This window comes from Monodelphis domestica, chromosome 5 (assembly GCF_027887165.1).
Source record: "Monodelphis domestica isolate mMonDom1 chromosome 5, mMonDom1.pri, whole genome shotgun sequence".
NCBI classification, from domain to species: domain Eukaryota; kingdom Metazoa; phylum Chordata; class Mammalia; order Didelphimorphia; family Didelphidae; genus Monodelphis; species Monodelphis domestica.
Window position 1 is genome coordinate 121,929,982 of NC_077231.1, and position 20,200 is coordinate 121,950,181.

Below are 20,200 nucleotides of genomic sequence, written 5' to 3' on the forward strand. Positions count from 1 at the left end.
CAGCACAAAGAAAGCTACTGTAAATATTTTGGAACATAAATTTGGAACTTTTCCTTTTTCCCTGATCTTCTTGGGAAACAGAATGGATATACACAGTTTTCTCATGCTCTGGGCATAATTCCAAATTGCATGAGCAAATAGTTTATACAAGGCAGAATATAATTTGTACTAATTTGTACTCATAAGAGGAATACAAGACACACGCAAAATAACCTACAAGATAGAACACAACTTGTGCTATTAGCAAAATAAGAGACATTTGAGATGCCCCTAGAAGAATGAATAAGTTTTCCTTGTTCTTGGCAGAGTGGTAACAGGGTAGGGTGACCAGGACTTTGTCCCAGGGTACCAGAATTTAGAGTGCTGACAATTTTTGCAGTCCTATAGCAGTATAGGAATGAACAACTTAGCTTAGCATTTTGTTAGCAAGAATGATTAGTTAATAGGAGTCACAAGAGTTTCCTGCAACTCTGGTGAGTTTGTATCCAGTTCCCCCCATCATGCTCTCCCCCCCTTCCCCCACCCCAAGTCTTCCTCCCTTTGGTGATAACCTTCCCAGTAGGGGCTTCTAAGTGTCCCAGAGCCTTTCTCCCCAAGATGTCCAACCAAGGTAAGTTCTCTGAAATCTGCATCCCCACATGTTTCCCCAGCAGCAGTCTTTTGTTATTTGGGCATCTGCACTCTACATCCCATGCTTCTTGCTCCAGATGCAAAAATTATTACTTACTTGGTTATCTGCTTCTTGGTGCTGTTTCCTACTTATATTGCTCATGCTTGCATCTCCTACTACTCCCTCAATTTCATCTATTCTAAGTTGAGTATTGGATGTTTTTGATCTGGTGACAGGACCTTTTCCTCCTTTTCCCTCTGCTCTCCAGGCTTCCTGAACCCTTCGATCAATAGCTTCATCTCTCAGATTCTGAGCCCTCCCCCCCCCCCCCCCCCCCGTCCTTTTACCCTACCAATTGCTAGCTAAAAAAGAAAATCTGTGTGAGATTTTTCTTGTGCAAATAACTTTTGCTGTAGTTACAGTTTGTCAAATACTCATTTGGCTCTTTGAGTTGTGTATTTAAATTTCCTTTGGAAAATCCTCTTTTAAGAAACAACATATTTGAATGTAGAGGTTCTTCACTTTTTTGGGTGTCCTGGAAATCTTTGGAAGTCAGTCTGGTGAAGCCTTTCTCAGAATCATTTTTTAAAGACCCTTTCCTTCCATCTTAGAATCAATACTGTGTGTTGGTTCCAAGGCAGAAGATCTGTAAGGACTAGCAAAGGGGGTTAAGTGGCTTTCCTATGGTCACAGAGCTAGGAAGTGTCTGAGGCCAGATTCTGTAAAGGATAATTTAACATTGTGACCTAAACTATGTTAATTATTTGGTCACCATGGATATCCCAAATATAAAAGAAATATAACCAAGTCAACTGGAAATTTATGGTGATTTAATTTATAGAGTGGAAAGAAATTAAGAAGAAGGAAGAAGGAAAAGGGTGTAGGATTTCTCCCACATGGCTAGTGCCAGGAGGAAGACCAGAGGCTTTAGGAAGATAAGGTTTTGAAGAGTAAAGAGGAAAGAATCAGCCTGAACTCCAAAGGGCTCAGCCAAGATGCCTGAACCTGAATCAGTTCAAGGGCAAACTCATGGCCAAACCCAGACAATAGCTGCCACCACGCCAAGATGTCAGAATGCTTAGCACACTGCCAGCCAGAGTCTCCTCTCTGGGGAAAGAGGGAGAGAGAGCAAGTGACATGCCTTATATAGATGGTTTTATGTCACTTTCCTGCGTCTTATCTGTACCAGTGATAGCTTAGCTTGACTTAGGACAAGGGGGTCTGTCCACTATTTCTGCAAATGTCTGTTGAAGGCCATTTCCTCAGATAATTAAATCTTTGAGTATGGTGCAGGCATCCTGACCTTGTTAAACTAAGTAGGGTGGAGAAATGTATAGTTCCCAAGACTTGATTCTGTTAAACCAAGTATCTCCATTGTTACTAATCAGGAAATAGCTAAATCAGATCTTCTAAAGTACAGCCTGAGTAAGGTGGAGTAGTTTTAAAATTCACAATTTCCCTCCTGAGACCTGAGGAAGATGGGTCTCTCTGATGGGGCTTGTAAACATACCAGCTATGAAATTACAATAATTAGGGAGAAATAGAACAGAGAGAAAGCAAAACCAATATTTTGCTAGGCGCATTGACAAAAAAGCCAAATTAGGGGCAGTCCCCTTTGGCATAAAAGTGTACATTTACAATAAATGTTCAATCAAACTTCAGTTCAATCAACCACACCCAAAGTTCATTCTGGATCTTCTTGATGTAGTGTAGGTTTTCTGGCATCTTTCTGCAACAGTTTATTCTCTGGATTTAGGAGTTAGCAAGCTTCTTCCTTGAAGATCTTTCTTGAACAAAAAATTTCAAAATCTTGGATTTTTATTAAAATACAATCCCCCCTGAAGTGGGTGTTAAAAAAAACAGGATCTCCCATTTCTAGGCTTGGTTTTCAATTTAATGAATTTTCAATTCATTAAATCAGTTGGCTGCCCCCAGAATCATATTTTTAATTGCATCAATGAAAACAGGATTAAAAGGAGACCAAATATATTGAAATAAAGATGTAGTTCTTTTCATTTTTAAGCTTATGGTCCTCTTAAAATCCCTAAGGTGACTTTGGTGTGGCCTTGGGGCCAGCCCAAGGCCAAGTTTCTTTTTCAGAGAACTCTAAGATTAAGGGTGTCCATTTTCTCCACCTTGGGCACCTTGAGACTCTGAGAAAAACAGTGCGGTTCAGATTGGGAGCAAAGTAACACGTTTACTTTATATAAAACCTCTTTGACTCTTCCTGATTTGTACGTAGGAAGAAGAATCTATTTCTTTTCTGTTCCACTTAAAATGGCTATTGTGAAATTAAAGTGATTTAATAAAAGAGGAAATATTTTTAATAAAATAAAAAGTATAATACCAATTAAATATATTAAACAGCAATTATTATTATTTTATTCCATCTATACCCTAATCTCATTCCTGAGACCTGTTGTCCCTATGAAATATTCTTTTCCTGCCACAAAGACTGATCTGATTCTCTCTTCCATTTTCTGGCCTGAATTTTCTCCCATGGGCTTCTCTTTTTTCTTTCTAGTCTCCCTTTCTTCCCTCTCCACCATGGACTACTTGATCTCTTCAATTAGCACACTAGTGTCTCAGACCCTCTAACTGCCTACCCTGAAGGGACCCATCCGTTTTTTTTTCTTTTTCTGTCCCCCTTTTGCCCTTCTTCTAACCCTTTTCTGGAATCCATATCTCAGTGTAACAAGAACAAATCAGACTGCTTCTACCAGACCTATTCCTCGGGGGTGGATGCTGTCCGAGAGTGGTATCGCTTTCATTTTATCAACATCCTGGCTCGCCTGGACTCCCAAGATCTGGATGAAGCCGCATTGGGTAATTTCATCTTTGCCTGTCGCTTCAATCAGGTGTCCTGCAACCAGGGGTGAGTTACCCCACTTTTTCCATTTCTTTTCCCTCCTTCCCCATTCCTCCCCTCCCAGTTTAACCCTCTTCCTTTTTCCCTGGGGCTGACCTTTTCCCTTGAGTTCTTTCTGAGCAGCTGTGAAGTGCCATGATAACTCACTGCTTCTCCAATCTTTGTATCGTCTGGTATGAATTGCAGTGGGAGGTATGTTAGATTTTGAGTCAGAGGGCTCAAGCTTGCTTTCTTACTTTTCTTCTCACTAAATGAATGACTTTAAGCAGTCACATGGCTTCTCTGGGCCTCAATTTCCACCTCTATAAAAATCCCTTTTAAGTCTGAATCCTATGATTGTAGCTGAGCTGGGTTGTCTGATGGCGGAAGGTAATCCACAAAGAATTAAGGTTGGAGCTTGAGCTTTATATTTGAGGAACTTAAGGGTTTCTCTGCCAGAAATCTGGACTTTTTTCTCTTTGTCTATCAGTATGTTATATTATATTATATTATATTATATTATATTATATTATATTATATTATATTATATTATATTATATTATATTATATTACATTACATTACATTACATTACATTACATTACATTATATTATATTATATTACATTACATTACATTACATTATATTATATTATATTATATTATATTATATTATATTATATTATATTATATTATATTATATTATATTATATTATATTATATTATATTATATTATATTATATTATATTACATTATATTACATTATATTACATTATATTATATTATATTATATTATATTATATTATATTATATTATATTATATTATATTACATTACATTACATTACATTACATTATATTATATTATATTATATTATATTATATTATATTATATTATTTATATTATTTATATTATATTATATTATTTATATTATTTATATTATATTATTTATATTATATTATTTATATTATATTTATTATATTATATTTATTATATTATATTATATTACATTACATGATATGATATGATATCATGTATCATATCATATCATAATATATTATATCATGTTATATGATATTATCATACCATACCATATCATATCACATTTTATATAGCATACTATGCTATGCCATATTATATCCTATCATATCACATCACATCATGTCATACAATGTTATGGCATGTCATGTTTTGTTATATTATAGCCTATCATATCATATATATTTAAATATATAAATAGAAATATGTTACTATGTCTTAGGTTATTTAAAAATTTTGTTTATTTCTTACATTAGAATTCCCAGGTATCTCTCATCTTTTTTCCCACTCACTCTTTTTTTTATTTTTGAAAAATTACATGTAGAAATAATTTTTTATAATTGTTTTCTGCTATTTTATTATTTAGATAATCTCCCTCTCTCCTCCCTACCTGTGTTAAAAATCTGATATAGGCTATACCAGGTCTTTCATGTGATACATATTTTCATATCTCCCATGCTGTGACAGAAGACACACATCATACATATGATAAAAACATTCATGAAGGAAATAAAGTGGAAAATGGGGTGCTTTGTATCTTTCCCACTTATTCTTTTTTTTATTTTTTTAAACACTTATCTTCTGTTTAGAATCAATACTGTGTATTGGTTCCTAGGCAAAAAGAGTGGAAAAGACTAGACAATGGGGGTTAAGTGACTATTCCAGGGTCACCCAGCTAGGAAGTGTCTTGGGCTAGATTTGAGCCCAGGACCTTACATCTCTAGGCAGCTATCTAGCTACCCCTTCTCCCAATCATTCTTTAAGATTAATATATTCAGCTCCTAGGTTATTTTTATTTCCCAAATACACATAGGAGCCAGAGAGGTTCTGACTGCTGCCCAATTTCTGGGGGAGTTAAAAAAGGGAGAGTTTGTGGACAAGGAGATATGGATGGGTGGGAGACGTGCTCTGTGACTAGTTTGGTCCCTCTCCTCCCCTTTCCTTTCCCTCTGTGTCCTCTAAGATTACATTAAGAACAATATGTAAAGATCAGATTTGGGAAGGAGGCAGTGAGGTGGTTCAGAGGATGGAGAGCCAGACCTGGAGTGAGGAGGTCTTTGGTTCAAATCTGGCCTCGGACACTTCCTAGCTCTCTGACCCTGAGCAAGTCAAGTCACTTAATTCTATTTGCCTAGCCCTTGTTGCTCTTCTGTCTTAGAATTGATACTGTATAAATGGAGATTTTGAACCTTTGACTTCATTTCCCAGAAGTCCTTAGTATTTCCCAAAATTCCCTATAATTTCTCCTGCAACTCCATGTTGGTGAGATCACGTTATTGGTATTTAAGTGGATGTATGCTCCTTCCACTCTTTTTTGGACCTGCAACCAGGCTGAAGGCAGGCATTTCTTTTGTTTTAGTTATTATTAATAAAACTTTATAACATATAATGTCTAGTTATTGAATATTACTTTTAAAACTCACACTACTAAGACAAAAGGCAAGGGCATAAAAATAAAATAAAGTAAAAAATTAGGATCAAATATGGTAGGCTGACAAGGTGTCTATCTTAAAAAGAAAACAATTTCTAAGTGGAGAAGGTGATTGCACTGTTGTAAACTGGTCCTCACCAGACTGGACCATATCTGCCATTTTCCCTTAGCCTCAGCAGTGGGGGTTCATAAGTAAGTCTGGATATATCCAGAGGAAGATGATGGTGCTAAACTAGTCCACATTGAGGGAAATGGGACTACAAAGAGAGGAAGAACTTTGGAGGAGAGCGGGGCCATTGATTTCTACTTGAAAGATTTACATATTTGAAGGGTTACCAAAGGGCTGTGTGTGTGTGTGTGAGAGACAGACAGACAGACAGACAGACAGAGAGAGGGAGAGAGAGAGAGGGAGAGAGAGAGAGAGAGAGAGAGAGAGAGAGAGAGAGAGAGAGAGAGAGAGAGAGAGAGAGAGCCTTCCTAGTTCTACCAGTATCGTGGCCTACAACATAAGTCATTCTTTTTTAATTCAAAATTATTTTATTTTCCCAATTACATGTAATAATAATTTTCAACATACGTTTTCTGAAATTATAAGATCCAAATTGTCTCCCTCCCTGCCTTTCCTCTCCCCCTTCTTGGAGATGCTAAGCAATTTGATCTGGGTTCTACATGTATTACCATGCAAAACATCCTTCCATATTGGCCATTATTATAAGAGAACACTCATAGAAAACCAAAATCCCAAATAAAACCATAAATAAGCTAATGTGAAAGATAGTTTGCCTTGAACTGTATCTGACTCCAAAAGTTCTTTCTTTGGAGGTGGATAGTATTCTTTGTCAGAAGTCCAAGAGCAGTTATTCTTGCCAGGAATGTTGTTTGTAGGGGACTGATTTGATGACCTCTGAGCTCCTTTCTAGCTCTTAGGCTTCTGTGATCTGCTCCTACTAATTTTAACCTTCTCCCAAATCTCCTTCAATAGAGGGGCCCTCAGAAGATCACTTTCTCCTCCTCCAAATCCCCCAGTGGGAACTTTTCTAAGGTAGCATCTGCCATCTGTCATGCTGAATTGCTAGGTCTTATAAGAAGGCAGCAAATGTCCCAGCTGCTCTGGCCCCTTCCCAAGCTGTCCCATGATAACCTTCTTTCCCTATTTCCCCACATTTTTCCAAATCATATGTTTTATTTTCTAACTTTAAGCCAGTGTTTGTTTAGGGACAAAGAGCCACCTGGAGGGTGTGGGAGAGCACCTGGGATTTGACCAGCCCTTAACTCCCAGCCTTTCTCTAATTCTCCCCAGTTTCTAACCCTTCTCTTCTATTCTGACCTTGAAGAGTTCTGAAGCTTCTTCCTCTTGCTGTTTCTCCTCCCCATCATATACTCCATCTTTTCTAATAGTTTATATTTCATTTATGTCTTGCCTTTTAAGGTTTGATCTTTGGAAGAGCCTGGAAAGAGGGGTGTGGAGTAGATGAGTTCACTCTAGGATAAGTTAGAACTCAAGAGAGAATTTGAGATCAAGTATTCCAGTTTTCTTATATTACACATGAGAGAATTTAGGTCCAGAGAAGGTAAAGGACTTGTCCAAGGCCATGTAGCTAGTTAGTGGTAGAATAGGGACTCAGAACTCAGGTCTACTAATTCCCAACCCAGAGTTATTTCCAACATACAATCCTGTCTTCCTGCTTCCAAAGTCTATACATCATTGACAAATTAGGTACCTAGACTCAGTAGTCTTGTCTATGTAGGGTCTCCCTCATCCCTACCAACCTTTACAGCCTAAATGGGGGAAGTGGGGTGGTTCTTCCAGTTGGAGAATCACTATTGATGACAATGATACCTTGGATTATTGTAGAACCTCCTCTCAGAGTTTAGAGGCTCCTTCCTGGGAGGGGATAACTAGAGGCAAGTTAGTCAATGCCCTTGACTCTGATCTTTGTTTTTCCTTGATGAGACTCTTCCTTCAATCTTTATTATTCAAAAAAATGGTTTGGGAGCAGGCATGGGCTGTGCCGGGTACTTTCTCTCAGGGAATTTATAATCTGAAGGAGTATATAATACTGTGTGCTTGAAAAGTGAACTAACAAGCCAAAAGGTTGAGTTGCTGGAAATGATTTTTCTTTTTTTTTTCCTTCAGAAAAGATTTTATTTCTTTGACAAAAATGAAACTATTTATTTTCAGCATAATTTATTTCCCTGATTATTTTCCTGGAATAATCAATAATAAACGTATGGAATTTGGAGTAAAAAAACCAAACAAACCCTGAGTTTTAGTTTCTTTTCTAAGCATAGTTAGGTAGCTCAGTGGATTGAGAGCCAGGTCTAGAGATGGAAGATCCTGGGCTCAAATCTGAACTCAGAAGTTCCTAGCTATGTGACCCTGTGCAAGTCACTTAATTCCCATTGGCTAGTCCTTTCCATTTTTTTTTTTGCCTTGGAGCTGATACTTAGAATGGATTATTTTTTTAAAACAATATTTTATTTGATCATTTCCAAACATTATTCATTAGAGACAAAGATCATTTTCTTTTCCTCCTCTCCTCCCCCAAATGATTTTTCTAACTTCCACTTTTTGCCTCTCACTGGCACATATATTTTAAAGGACACCTACTACACATCTTTACCCCAGCTAGATTGCAAACTCCTCGAAGGTCGGGACCAAGTCTTTTTTTTTTTCCATTTACATCCTTGCCTTCTATCTCAGAATCCATACTAAGTATCAGTTTCCAAGGCAGAAGAGAGGTAAGGACTAGGCAATTGGGGTTAAGTGACTTACTCAGGGTAATACAGTTAGGAAGTGTCTGAGGTCATATTTGAACCCAGGACCTCCCATTTTCAGGCCTGGCCCTCTATCCCCTGAGCCACCTAGCTGCCCCCTTTTTTTCATGGGATGGGAGGACTTGTCTTTGTTTTCCTGGTGTACAGCATGGTGAATTGATTCAATTGAAATGACCGAGAATTGTCAAATAACAACCAAGGAGGGGTTCAGAGAGAAAGTACTATAGGAGTCCAGAGGGGAAAAGAGAAGTGAGGGGCTCTTTTTGTCCCCAACCCAACTCCCATTTCCTTTCTTCTGGTTCTTCTCTTTCTTTTCTAACACCATTTTTTCCTTCTTCTCACTATTAAGGAATTACTCCCAGTTTCATCACCCTGTATATGGAAACTGTTACACCTTCAATGGCAAGAATAATTCCAACCTCTGGATGTCCTCTACACCTGGGATCAATAATGGTAACAGACTCTTCTCTAGGCCTTCTCTCAATTCTTCTTTTCAGCTGCTCCCATTCCTCACATCTTACCCCCCTTTTCCCAGTCCATTGTGCCAGGTTTGCTTGATTTCTCCTTCCCTTAATTCCAAGCCCACAGGTCCCAAGAAAACTCAGTCCATTCTGGAGGTAGCCATCTTGGACTTTTCTCTCTCTCTCCTTTGAGTTACACCCCCAAATTCATTGTAAAATGGATAAGAATCTGTTTCCAATTGTCTTATTGCTTGAACACCCATGAAAATGATTCACAATTCCTATGACTTTCTTGATCCCAGTTCTTCCTGACTTTGATCCCTTAAATTTTGGAGAGCTGGAAAAGATTAGAGTGAGCCTGAGATTAACTTCTTTCCCCTTAATTCTAAGTGCCACATTCTCACTTCCTTAAATTCCATCTTGTTTTGCCAACCCTTCTAGGTCTGTCCCTGACTCTACGAACAGAAAGAAATGACTTCATTCCACTGCTGTCCACAGTGACAGGGGCCAGGGTGATGGTGCATGGGCAAGATGAACCGCCATTCATGGATGATGGTGGCTTCAACCTTCGGCCAGGCGTGGAGACATCTATCAGCATGAGAAAGGCATGGGCACTAGGCCTAAAGCCCTGGGTGTAGGGTAGGAGTATAGAAAGGATTGGGAGGAAGGGTCTCATGGGTATGAAGGGCAAGGATGGCAGCAAGAAGGCTGAGAAGACCCTCAGAAATGACTCTTGGTACCATAACATGGAGGAGAAGGAGACTTTCATCTCAAGGACAAATTGAGAATAGGAATTGGGGTGCAGGGTTCCTACTGGATAAGCATAAGGAATGTAGGGTCTTCAGGAATGAGTGCTGTGAGTGAGGGATCTTGAGGAGCAGGGACACAGCTACTCTGGGGATTAGGAACTGGGGTTATGGGACATTTTAAGGATCAGATGTAGCAAATAGTATAACTATTGGCTCTTGGAGGATGAGAGGGAAGAAAGGCCTTGGAGGACCTGAGAAGCCTAAGAAGCTGGATTTTGGGATGATCCCTGGAAGACATGTGAATTTGTTAGTTGTCAAGGGATTGTAGAGGCTGACAAATTTAAGTGTGAACCTGAGGGTTCAACCAGGGAGACTAGGATTTTGGAGAGGGGTAAAACTAACTCTTCTGACTTATCTTTCTGTATTTGGGTAATGTGGACAGGAAACCCTGGACCGACTTGGGGGTAACTATGGCGATTGTACCAATAATGGTAGTGAAATCCAGGTTGAGAACATCTACTTTTCCAAATATACACAGCAGGTGAGGCCTCAAGTCTATGTATCCCCTCTCCTCCTCACCCCCACCCCCATCTTCTAGGTCAGTTCAAGACTCAGTAGGCAGAGCCACCATTCCTTTCCCCAGATGAAGGGTGGGGAATATTTGGTATAATGCCCTATCCTTCTTCTCCTCTCTTTCTCCTTGGGATATCCTAGTGTGGTTGTTGCTAGGGGATGGATCTGGTCCATCTCCATGCTCTACCTCTTTTCTCTCTTCATTCCCATTCTCCCCCAGGTGTGTATCCACTCCTGTTTCCAGGAAAGCATGATCCGGGAGTGTGGATGTGCATATATGTCCTACCCAAAGCGCGATGGTGTAGAGTTTTGTGACTATAAGAAGCACACGGCCTGGGGTGAGCCACTTGTCTGCTTTTTGGTCTTAACATAGGACTCCCCTGGGGATCTCTCTCCTTGGCATCCTCTCTCTTCCTTGGGAGAAAGCACTTGTTCCTTGTCAGCTTGTACCTCCCCTTTGGTCTCTGGCTCTCACTTTAATGGCTTTTGTTGGTGTTTCTCTCTCTCTCTCTCTTTCTGATTCTCTGTTCTGTGTGTATTCTCTCTGTGTTTATTATCTTTCTCTTTTCTCAATCACCATGTTCCATCTTTGGTTTATTGTTTCTCTGGTTATCCTGTTTTTGATCCCATTCCCCTTCATGCTCTAACTAGGTTCCTCTCTTAGTTTCTTTTTGAGTCTCACAGAATCTAAGAATTTTGAGGAACTTGGAGATCATCAAATCTAACTTGCAATTCAACAGGAATCTCTGGTATAATGAAAGTCTCATAAGGAACCACTGAGGGTTCTCAAGCAGAAGTGACAGTCAGATTTGTGTTTGAGGAATATCACTTTGGCAGCTATTTTGAGGATCAATTGGGGTGGGGGTGGAGGGAAGAATTATAACAGGGAATCAAATTAAGAGATAATTGGGATAGTACAGAGAAATAGTGATGAGGACCTGACTTAGGGTGGTGGCCATAGAATGGACACTGCAATAGAATGGGTGAGGAATGAGACATAGATGAAAGGGCAGATAGACCCTTGAGAGAATAATTAAAATAATGAAGGATAGGAAACTGGTTTTGGGAAGCACAGAGTAACTGTGGCAAATGAACTGAGAGGCAGGTTGAGTGAGATAGGTCTATTGAGTACATAAAGGGTTGTAAGTTCCCTGGAGGATGGGAACAATGACTTTTTATATCACCTAAAAATGGTTCACTGAGAACTGATAGCAAAGGGAATTGAGGTTATATATAAAGCTGATGTTGATAATAGTAGCTAACCGTTATACATCTACTATGTGCCAGACAATGTACTAAATAAACATTTTATAATTATTCACTTATTTTATCCTCACAACAATCCTGGGAAGTAGATATTTATATTATCCCCATTTTACAGTTGTGAAAACATAAGGCAATCAGGGGTTAAGTTATTTGCCCAAGGTCATGTAGCTACTTAGTGTCTGAAACTGGATTTGAATTCAGATCTTCCTGAATTCTAGCCAGTGCTCTATTAACTGTACAGGCAGCTGCCTCTAGATGTCTATTTCTTATTGAAAACTTTACTAGACAGGGCTCAAAGACTGAAAGGGTATGTGAAATTCCCTTCCTTAGAGAATCTTAAAAAGCAGTTTAAAGAAATAACCTAAGATGACTTACAGTTAGGAGAATCTAGGACTGGTTGAATAACTGGACTCATAATCATAAATAAACTGATGTCAATGTGTAATAAAGTCTCCAGTGGTGTGTCCCAGGGATCAGCTTTGGTCCTGAGCTGTTCAACATTTTGTTTTCAATTTAGATGAATCAGATTTGTCAAATTAGCCTGATATAGAGAAGAGTGGGAGCTGTCCAAAAGTGAAATTGAAGGGAGTGGGTTCTTCCTCACCAGAGGTCTTTCAGCAGAGTCTGGATGGCAGAGGTTATTTTTTCCCATGTATGGGGCTGTACAAGATGGTCTGGGAGGTCCATTGCAGCACTAACACTGTAATTCTGTGAATGAATAGTAAGAACCAAAACTATTGTAGCTGACCAGCAGTTACAAAATATTCGTGGGTTGACTACCTGAAAGGGAAGTTGAGGACTGAAGGAAATATGGGTGGAAGGTTTAAAGATTAAGGTAGGGAAGTCAGAGAGGCACAAAGACTCAGGATTCTTCAGCATAACTTTCAGCCTGTTGGTTGCTCCTCTGATGGTATGAGAGCAAATTACAGGTGAATACAGTTTTTATTGAAGTTCCAAGGAATGGGGAATGGGAGATAGTTAATAAAATATGTGACATGGTAGGGAATTTAGCATCAACATGGAGCACAACAACAAGATGAAAGAGATGGAGGCTAAGACAATGCCATAGCCAGTGCCCAGAGCAGAGGTTCATTTGACCTTTGGACTGCAGGTGTGGGGAGTGGTCAGAATACCACAAGATATGAGTCCCAATTCAATTCAAGGATCCTGAAATCAATTACTTGAAATATTAGAAATATATCCATAAGTCTGGTACATGAGCATATTGTTCATAAGAGTCAGCTATTGAATGCATCTTTAATCCTTTCATGATCTGCTTATACCCAGAACCCTGCAACTATGGAGTATTGATGGAATGGCTAGAAATTAAAAAGGATCTGATCTACCAGGACAATTCTGAAGGATTTATGACAAAGAATGGTTTCCACTTCCTGAGAAAGAACTTTTGGAGTCAGAATGGATATTTATGAAGTTGTTTTTTTTTTTTAAATAAACCCTTACCTTCCTACTTGGAATCAATACTTTGTGTATTGATTCCAAGGCAGAAGAGTAGTAAAGGCTAAGCAATGGGGGTTAAGTGACTTGCCCAGGGTCACACAGCTAGGAAGTGGCTGAGGCCAGATTTGAACCTAGGACATCCCGTCTCTAGGCCTGGTTCTCAATCCACTGAGCTACCCAGCTGCCCCCTCTAAACCTATTTTTTAATTAAACAAATTTATTTTTATATTATTCAAGAAAACTTCATAAGGGACAGCTGGGCAAGTTACTTAGCCCCCATTGTTTAGCCCTTTCCACTCTTCTGCCTTGGAGCCAATACACAGTATTGACTCCAAGATGGAAGGTAAGGGTTTTAAAAAATAGATTTAGGAGGAACAAGGAAAGGAGAAAGGACAGAATATTATGATCTGGAGTAGGGAAGAGGGATTTCAATAGGCAAGACCAAGGTGGCATGCCATATGGGATGGAAGGAAAAGTGCTTGGCTTTATATCTATGTCTATCTATATAATATAGTGTATATTATATCTATATAATATATATAATCATAATAAAAATATAACTATATAATATAGGTAGATATAGATATATAGATATAGACAGATGTATAGATATATATGTAGATATAGATAGACAAAAAGAGATAGATATTTATGAGGGTCTTCTTTCCTTCCTTCCTTCCTTCCTTGCCCAGGGTCACATAGCTAGAAAATGTCCAAGACCAGATTTGTAGAGTAGGATTTATGCCAAAAGAAGGTGCCTAGGTTTTTCTCCAAAAGGAGAGGATTCCATCATCTTGGGATAGATAGCAGAGGGGTCATTCAGTCCAGAGGCTGGGGAATGACTTCAGGAAATGCATATCTTTCTCATTCCTCAGGTTACTGCTATTATAAACTTCAGGTTGCCTTCTCCTCTGATAACCTTGGGTGCTTTGCCAAGTGCCGTAAGCCGTGTTCGTAAGTGTTTGCCCTGTCTTGAGGAACAAAAATCAGGGGAACCTTTTGGCTGGCTAAGGGGAGATCTTTAGCCATGAGGGAGGACTCTGGGGCTCTGTGGGTCTCTAAATGTGGGCTGAAATGGAAAGAGATCAGGGTAGCTTCCCATCATACTCTCCTCCTCTGTCCCTAGAGTGACCAATTACCAGCTGTCTGCTGGCTACTCTCGCTGGCCTTCTGCAACATCTCAGGTAATGTGGGTGCATGAAGCCTGGGAGGAGGCTGGTTAGAGATGTGTATGCCTGCCCATCTCCATTTGTCTAATGTGGGTACCTCTGCCCACGCAGATATCTGTATCTCAGGGTTGGAGCAGGAATGTGTGTGAATGCATGAAAGTGCGTGACTGGCTGCAGAGAGTAGGCAACTGACCCTGGCTGACTCTATTTTCCCCAGGACTGGGTGTTCCAGATGTTATCACTACAAAATAATTACACCATCAGCTCCAAAAGGTATTCCGTCATCTGGTCCCAGGCCTCAGGCCTCAGGGTGGGAGCCCTGTCTTAGGGAAGGGAGATCCAAAGTCTGGGGAATGAAAGGGAGTGGGGAATAAAATACTTTATAAGTCTTAAACCATTTTATAAATGACAACAATTGGTGTTTTTATTCCTCATCTGTATAACAGGATTGGAGATGAGCCAAGTTGGCATGGATATGATGATCTTTCTCTCTCTTTTTTTAAATCCTTACCTCCCATCTTAGAATCAATACTATATATTGGTTTTAAAATTGAAGAGTGGTAAGGGCTGGGCAATGGGGATTAAATGACTTGCCCAGGATCACACAGCTAAGAAGTGTCTGAGGTCATATTTGAACCCAGGTCTTCCAGGCTCCAAGCCTGATTCTCTATCCACCATGATGGCCTCTTACATCCCTTGCTTTAACATTCTGTAGGATGGTGCAGGCTTTGGTATTTGAGAGGGGAGAGATCTGTGGGGAATCTGAACAGAGCCAGTTACCTAACTTTGCTTTCTTCCTTCTCCCCAAATAGTGGTGTTGCCAAACTCAACATCTTCTTCAAAGAGCTGAATTATAAAGCCAACTCAGAGTCTCCCTCTGTCACGGTATGCCCCTTCTTGGTTGCTGGACAATGGGATTGGGGGAGGAGCAGCATGGCAGCTCACTGAAGGGATTCTGGGGGGTTGGAAGAGGCTAGGGCAGAAGGGGGGGGGAATGATAGGTTGGGGTGGGGGAGGAGGATCCAGGCTGCTATGTAGAAAGGGGGGACTGGATAGGTGAGAGGACCCTTAAAGGTGATGGGGAAAGGGGGAGGTTAGGAAAAAGAGAATAGAGTTTGGAAAATGGCAATGGTAGCTGGAAGTTGGAGATCCTTTAGGGTAGGGTCAGAGACTGGATGAACTAAGGGGAGGTGGACCCACCTTGCCAACCTGGGAGAGAGGAGTCAAAGATCTGTTTCCTCATCTGTAAAATGAGCAGTTGGGCTAGCTAATCTCTAAGATAATTCCCTTCTAGCTCTAACAATCCAAGAATTGGGTTGAGGACAATGGGAAGGAAAGGTCAAGGACCCCGGACCCTGGAGGAGGGGAGGATAGGAGGTAGGGACAATAGAAGAAGAGCCATGGATTTAAATTCTGTTTCCTCATCTATATAAAGGGTTTAGATCCAGATGACTTTTAAGTTCCCTTACAATTTCTTTAATCATTGGGTAAAAATTGTCACCTTGGATCTTTGCCCTGAGCAGCTCAGGGCAGTACCTTCGTGGTCATCATGAGCTCCTTCATCTCCCTCCCCTTTGCAGATGGTCACCCTCCTGTCCAACCTAGGCAGCCAGTGGAGCCTGTGGTTTGGCTCTTCGGTGCTCTCCGTGGTAGAGATGGCTGAGCTGATCTTTGACTTCTTGGTCATCACCTTTTTCTTGCTACTCCGAAGGCTCCGGAGCCGCTACTGGGCTCCTGGCCACCCACCCCAGGGATCCCAGGAGGTGGCCATGGAGTCATCACCACCCTCTCGATTCTCCTGCCATTCAGGGGCCTCCTCAGACCAACTTGGTCCTGAGTCCTCTGCACCAGTCCCTCCACCAGCCTATGCCACCTTGAGTCCCCCATCTGTGAGCTGAGCCACAGGAACCAGAACAATAAATAGCCTGGAGGCTGTCTTCCTTGTTGGTCCTAGATATCCTTGGACCTCAGCTGTCCTGCTTCCCCCCACATCCATCAACCATCCGCCATGTTCTCCCCTTTCCATCCTTCCATTTTCTTTGTGTAGCTGTGGGCCTGGGATGGGGACTGACTTGTAGAATTAAAGAAACTTTGGAACTTCTCTGAGTAGATGGATTGTTTTTGTCTAGGCTCTAGGAAGGAGATGTCCCTCCTGGCCAAAGAGGGTGCATATTCAGGGGCTTCAACTTAATCTACACCAACACTGTCACTACTGGGGCCCAAGGGTCAGAAAAGGCCCAGGGGGATAACTACACAGAGGCTGTATAGAACATAATATATAATATTAGGAGTTAAGTAAATTACACTGAAGAAGTATAATTCTTTTTTTTAAACCCGTACCTTCCAACTTAGAATCAGTACTGTGTATTGGTTCTAAGACAGAAGAGCAGTAAGGGCTAGGCGATGGGGGTTAAATGACTTGCTCAGGGTCACATAGCTAGGAAGTGTCTGAGGCCAGATTTAAACCCCAAATCTCCTATTTCTAGTCCTGGCTCTCAATCCACTGAGCCACCCAGCTGCCTCTGATAATTCTTTTTTTTCCTTCATTATTTATTGTCATGCAAAGCACACTTCCATATATGGTCATTGTTGTAAGAGCAAAGTCATACAATGACCAAACCCTGAAATAAAACCATAAATACACTAATGTGAAAAACGACTCTAGCAGTTTTCTCTAAAGGTAGATAGGATTCCCCCTCATAAATCTTTCAGGATTCAGGGCAGTTGGGTGGCTCAGTGGATGGAGAGCCAGACCCAGAGACAGGAGGTCCTGGGTTCAAATATGACCTCAGACACTTCTTAGCTGTGTGATCCTGGGCAAGTCACTTAACCCCCTCTGCCTACCTGTTACCACTCTTCTGCCTTGGAACTAACACACAGTATTGATTCTATAACAGAAGGTAAGGGTTAAAAAAATAGTCTTTCAGGATTGTCTCAGCTGATAATTCACTTTTAATAATTATCCAATTTGGCAAATATTTACTATCCCCCTGCTAACTCTTCTTGTGCTTTTTTCTTTCTTTGGCTTAGTTTTCCCTCTCAACAGACCCTTTCTTTTGTTCTCTCCTTCCATTCTGACCTCTCTGGAAACTACCCACCCTATCCTAGCTATTCCCTTCATCATAGATCTCTTTATCTTATTTTATAGATGAGGGGAAAGTCCCCTTTAGTCTGTAGTAAAGCCAGCTTGTTCAACTCCAAATCAAACACTTTTCATTCCTTCTCATAAGGAACACCACCTTGATTAGCCTATTGGAATCCTTTTCCCCTGTCCAGATCATAATATTCTGCCCTTCCATTTCTCTTTTTCTCACTCCTTTTAAATCTATTTTTAAATTAAATAACTTTATTTTTATTTTAAATTTAAATATATTTTTATTTTAAATTTAAATATATTTTTCTTTTTCTGAACTTTTCATGTTTTCCAGCACACAAAAAAGTATTTTCATAGACAAAAACCAAAAGGGATTGTATAAATAACCATGAGTCTTCATTACATATAGCTTATTTTTAAAAGTATACTATACATATAGCATATTAGTCTCACTCTGAAGTTCTATTGTGTGCACTGTAGGAAAAAAATACTTAATTGACAAGATATTCTTTTTTTCTTTCTGTCATGAATCATTTCTCCCCACATCTATTTATCTCTCTTCTCTCCAAGAGAAAAACCAACCTCTCACAATCAATAAGTATAGTTAGGGAAACTTAGGTGGCACCATAGATAGAATGCCAAGCTTGGAGTTGGGAGAACCTGGGTTTAGATCTGGCCTCAAGCACTTCCTAGCTGTGTGATTCTGGGCAAGTCACTTAACCCTGTTTGCTTAGCCTTTGACCTGCTTTCCAGAGTTGTTACTAGGAGAGAAGATGAGGGTGCCCCTTAATCTTGCCAGGCCCTTTACTTGTGCCCTTGACCCTTTTAGGAGCTTACCCTGTTACTTGAATTCTCCCTCTCACCTTCAGATCTCTTCCTAGCTACAATCTCTTTCCCTAATACTTGCAAATAAACTTGTCTCCCCATTCTTTCCCACCCCCCTAAACACTAACTTCCATCTTAGAATCAATACTAAGTATTGGTTCTAAGCCAGAAGAGTGGTAAGGGCTAGGCAATGGGGCTCAAGTATCTCCCTATTCTTAAAATTAACTTTCATCTGACTCTTTCATTCTCTCAAAATACAACCTGAAATTCCTCCTCCTTTCCTGCCAGCCTGCTAGGGTTATACTTCTTGACCACCATTCTTTTCTTTTCTTTTAAAAAAAAATTTCTTTCCTTCCTTCCTTCCTTCCTTCCTTCCTTCCTTCCTTCCTTCCTTCCTTCCTTCCTTCCTTCCTTCCTTCCTTCCTTCTTTCCTTCCTTCTTTCCTTCTTTCTTTCTTTCTTTCTTTCTTTCTTTCTTTCTTTCTTTCTTTCTTTCTTTCTTTCTTTCTTTCTTTCTTTCTTTCTTTCTTTCTTTCTTTCTTTCTTTCTTTCTTTCTTTCTTTCTTTCTTTCTTTCTTTCTTTCTTTCTTTCTTTCTTTCTTTCTTTCTTTCTTTCTTTCTTTCTTTCTTTCCTTACCTTTCATTTTGGAGTCAATACTGTGTATTGGCAATAGGGGTTAAGTGACTTGCCCAGGGTCACACAGCTGGGAAATATCTGAAGTCAAATTTGAACCCAGGACCTTCTGTCTCTAGGCCTGGCTCTCAACCCACTGAACCACCCAGTTGCCCCCACACCATTTGTTTCTTAACCCTTTAGGATCGCCCAAATCCTCCCATGCCCTTTAAGTCACTCTCTTTAAGGTTACCAAAGATCAGAATCCTCTCTCTGTTCTCTCTCTCTTTAACTACTCCGAAGTTTTTTTTTTTTTTACTGACAGTAAACTTCTCCTGTATACTCTCCCCTCTGCTTTTGTGGTTCTACCCTCTGGTTTTTATTCTCTTTCTTTGTTCATTTATCTCTCACCTTTCTAAGCATGAGTAACCAAAGCACTGTCCTAGACTTTCCCCTAATCTCTCTCTGTTTTCTTTCTTGATGACCTCATCAACCTACATGGGTTCAAAGATCCTATCTATAAAGATCATTTTCAGATCTGTATCCTTCTGTGGAACTCCAGTGCTGAATAACCTCTTCCTCCTTCCCCGCCTCCCCAAGTTATTTTTCTCCATTGTCCTTAGGGAATCCTAAATCGATCTCCTTTTTCTGCTCTGAGTTCCTTGGTGGACCCAGAGGTGAAAATAAGGGAAGTAGATAATTACAGGAGAGGGGGAGGAGAAAAGGGAAGAGTAGGGGTCAGGTCTAGGAACTGATGTGATGCCTCTCCACTTCCCCTTTCTCCTCAGAGCCTGACAGTGGGGTTATGTGCTCCTGGGGCAGGACCGTCACAACCTCACGTTACTCTGCTCTGCCCAGACTGGACTTTCCTGCTCAGGCCGTCCACTCTTGTCCCCTATGCAGTCATGATTCACAGCCTCTCGCCATCGCACCTAGAGACGCTCTTTGACCTCTTAATGCTCTCCAGTTCTCTGTCCCAGGTGGTTGGATTACGTTTACCGGAGGAAGTTGGGTCAGCTTTGGGAGGCAGGAAAGGGCGATCATTTCCTCTACTCCTCTCGGCTGTTCTTACCCCCCGCTCCCCTTTGGAACCCAAAGCCATGTTTCCCATTCTGATTTCTTTCCTTTCTGCTTTCAGTCTAGTCCAGAGGCCGAGGAGATTTCTAGCTAGAGAATCCTCACTCTGGGAGAAGGGCCTTGAGAAGCCAAGCTCGGACGGGGCTCTCGCGGAGGGGGCGCGGGGCGGCTGCTGCGCTTCTGCGGCGGTGGCTGCTGAGAGATGTGTGGCATG

The 20,200-nt window shown here is 40.6% G+C and overlaps 1 protein-coding gene across 9 annotated transcripts in view; it reads left to right on the forward strand.

The window, feature by feature from the left end:
- Window positions 1–16,479, forward strand: part of LOC100014763 (sodium channel epithelial 1 subunit alpha) — a 158,362-nt gene extending 141,883 nt beyond the window's left edge. For all 9 annotated transcript variants that reach the window (XM_056799257.1, XM_056799255.1, XM_056799256.1 and 6 more), the window contains 10 exons: window positions 3,301–3,485; window positions 9,052–9,155; window positions 9,605–9,768; window positions 10,355–10,453; window positions 10,706–10,823; window positions 14,085–14,163; window positions 14,336–14,393; window positions 14,596–14,651; window positions 15,191–15,263; window positions 15,959–16,479. In XM_056799257.1, the coding sequence (XP_056655235.1) occupies window positions 3,301–3,485; window positions 9,052–9,155; window positions 9,605–9,768; window positions 10,355–10,453; window positions 10,706–10,823; window positions 14,085–14,163; window positions 14,336–14,393; window positions 14,596–14,651; window positions 15,191–15,263; window positions 15,959–16,276 (1,254 nt within the window). In that variant the 3' untranslated portion in view covers window positions 16,277–16,479. The remainder of the gene's footprint in view (window positions 1–3,300; window positions 3,486–9,051; window positions 9,156–9,604; window positions 9,769–10,354; window positions 10,454–10,705; window positions 10,824–14,084; window positions 14,164–14,335; window positions 14,394–14,595; window positions 14,652–15,190; window positions 15,264–15,958) is intronic.
- The last annotated feature ends 3,721 nt before the right edge of the window (window positions 16,480–20,200 follow it).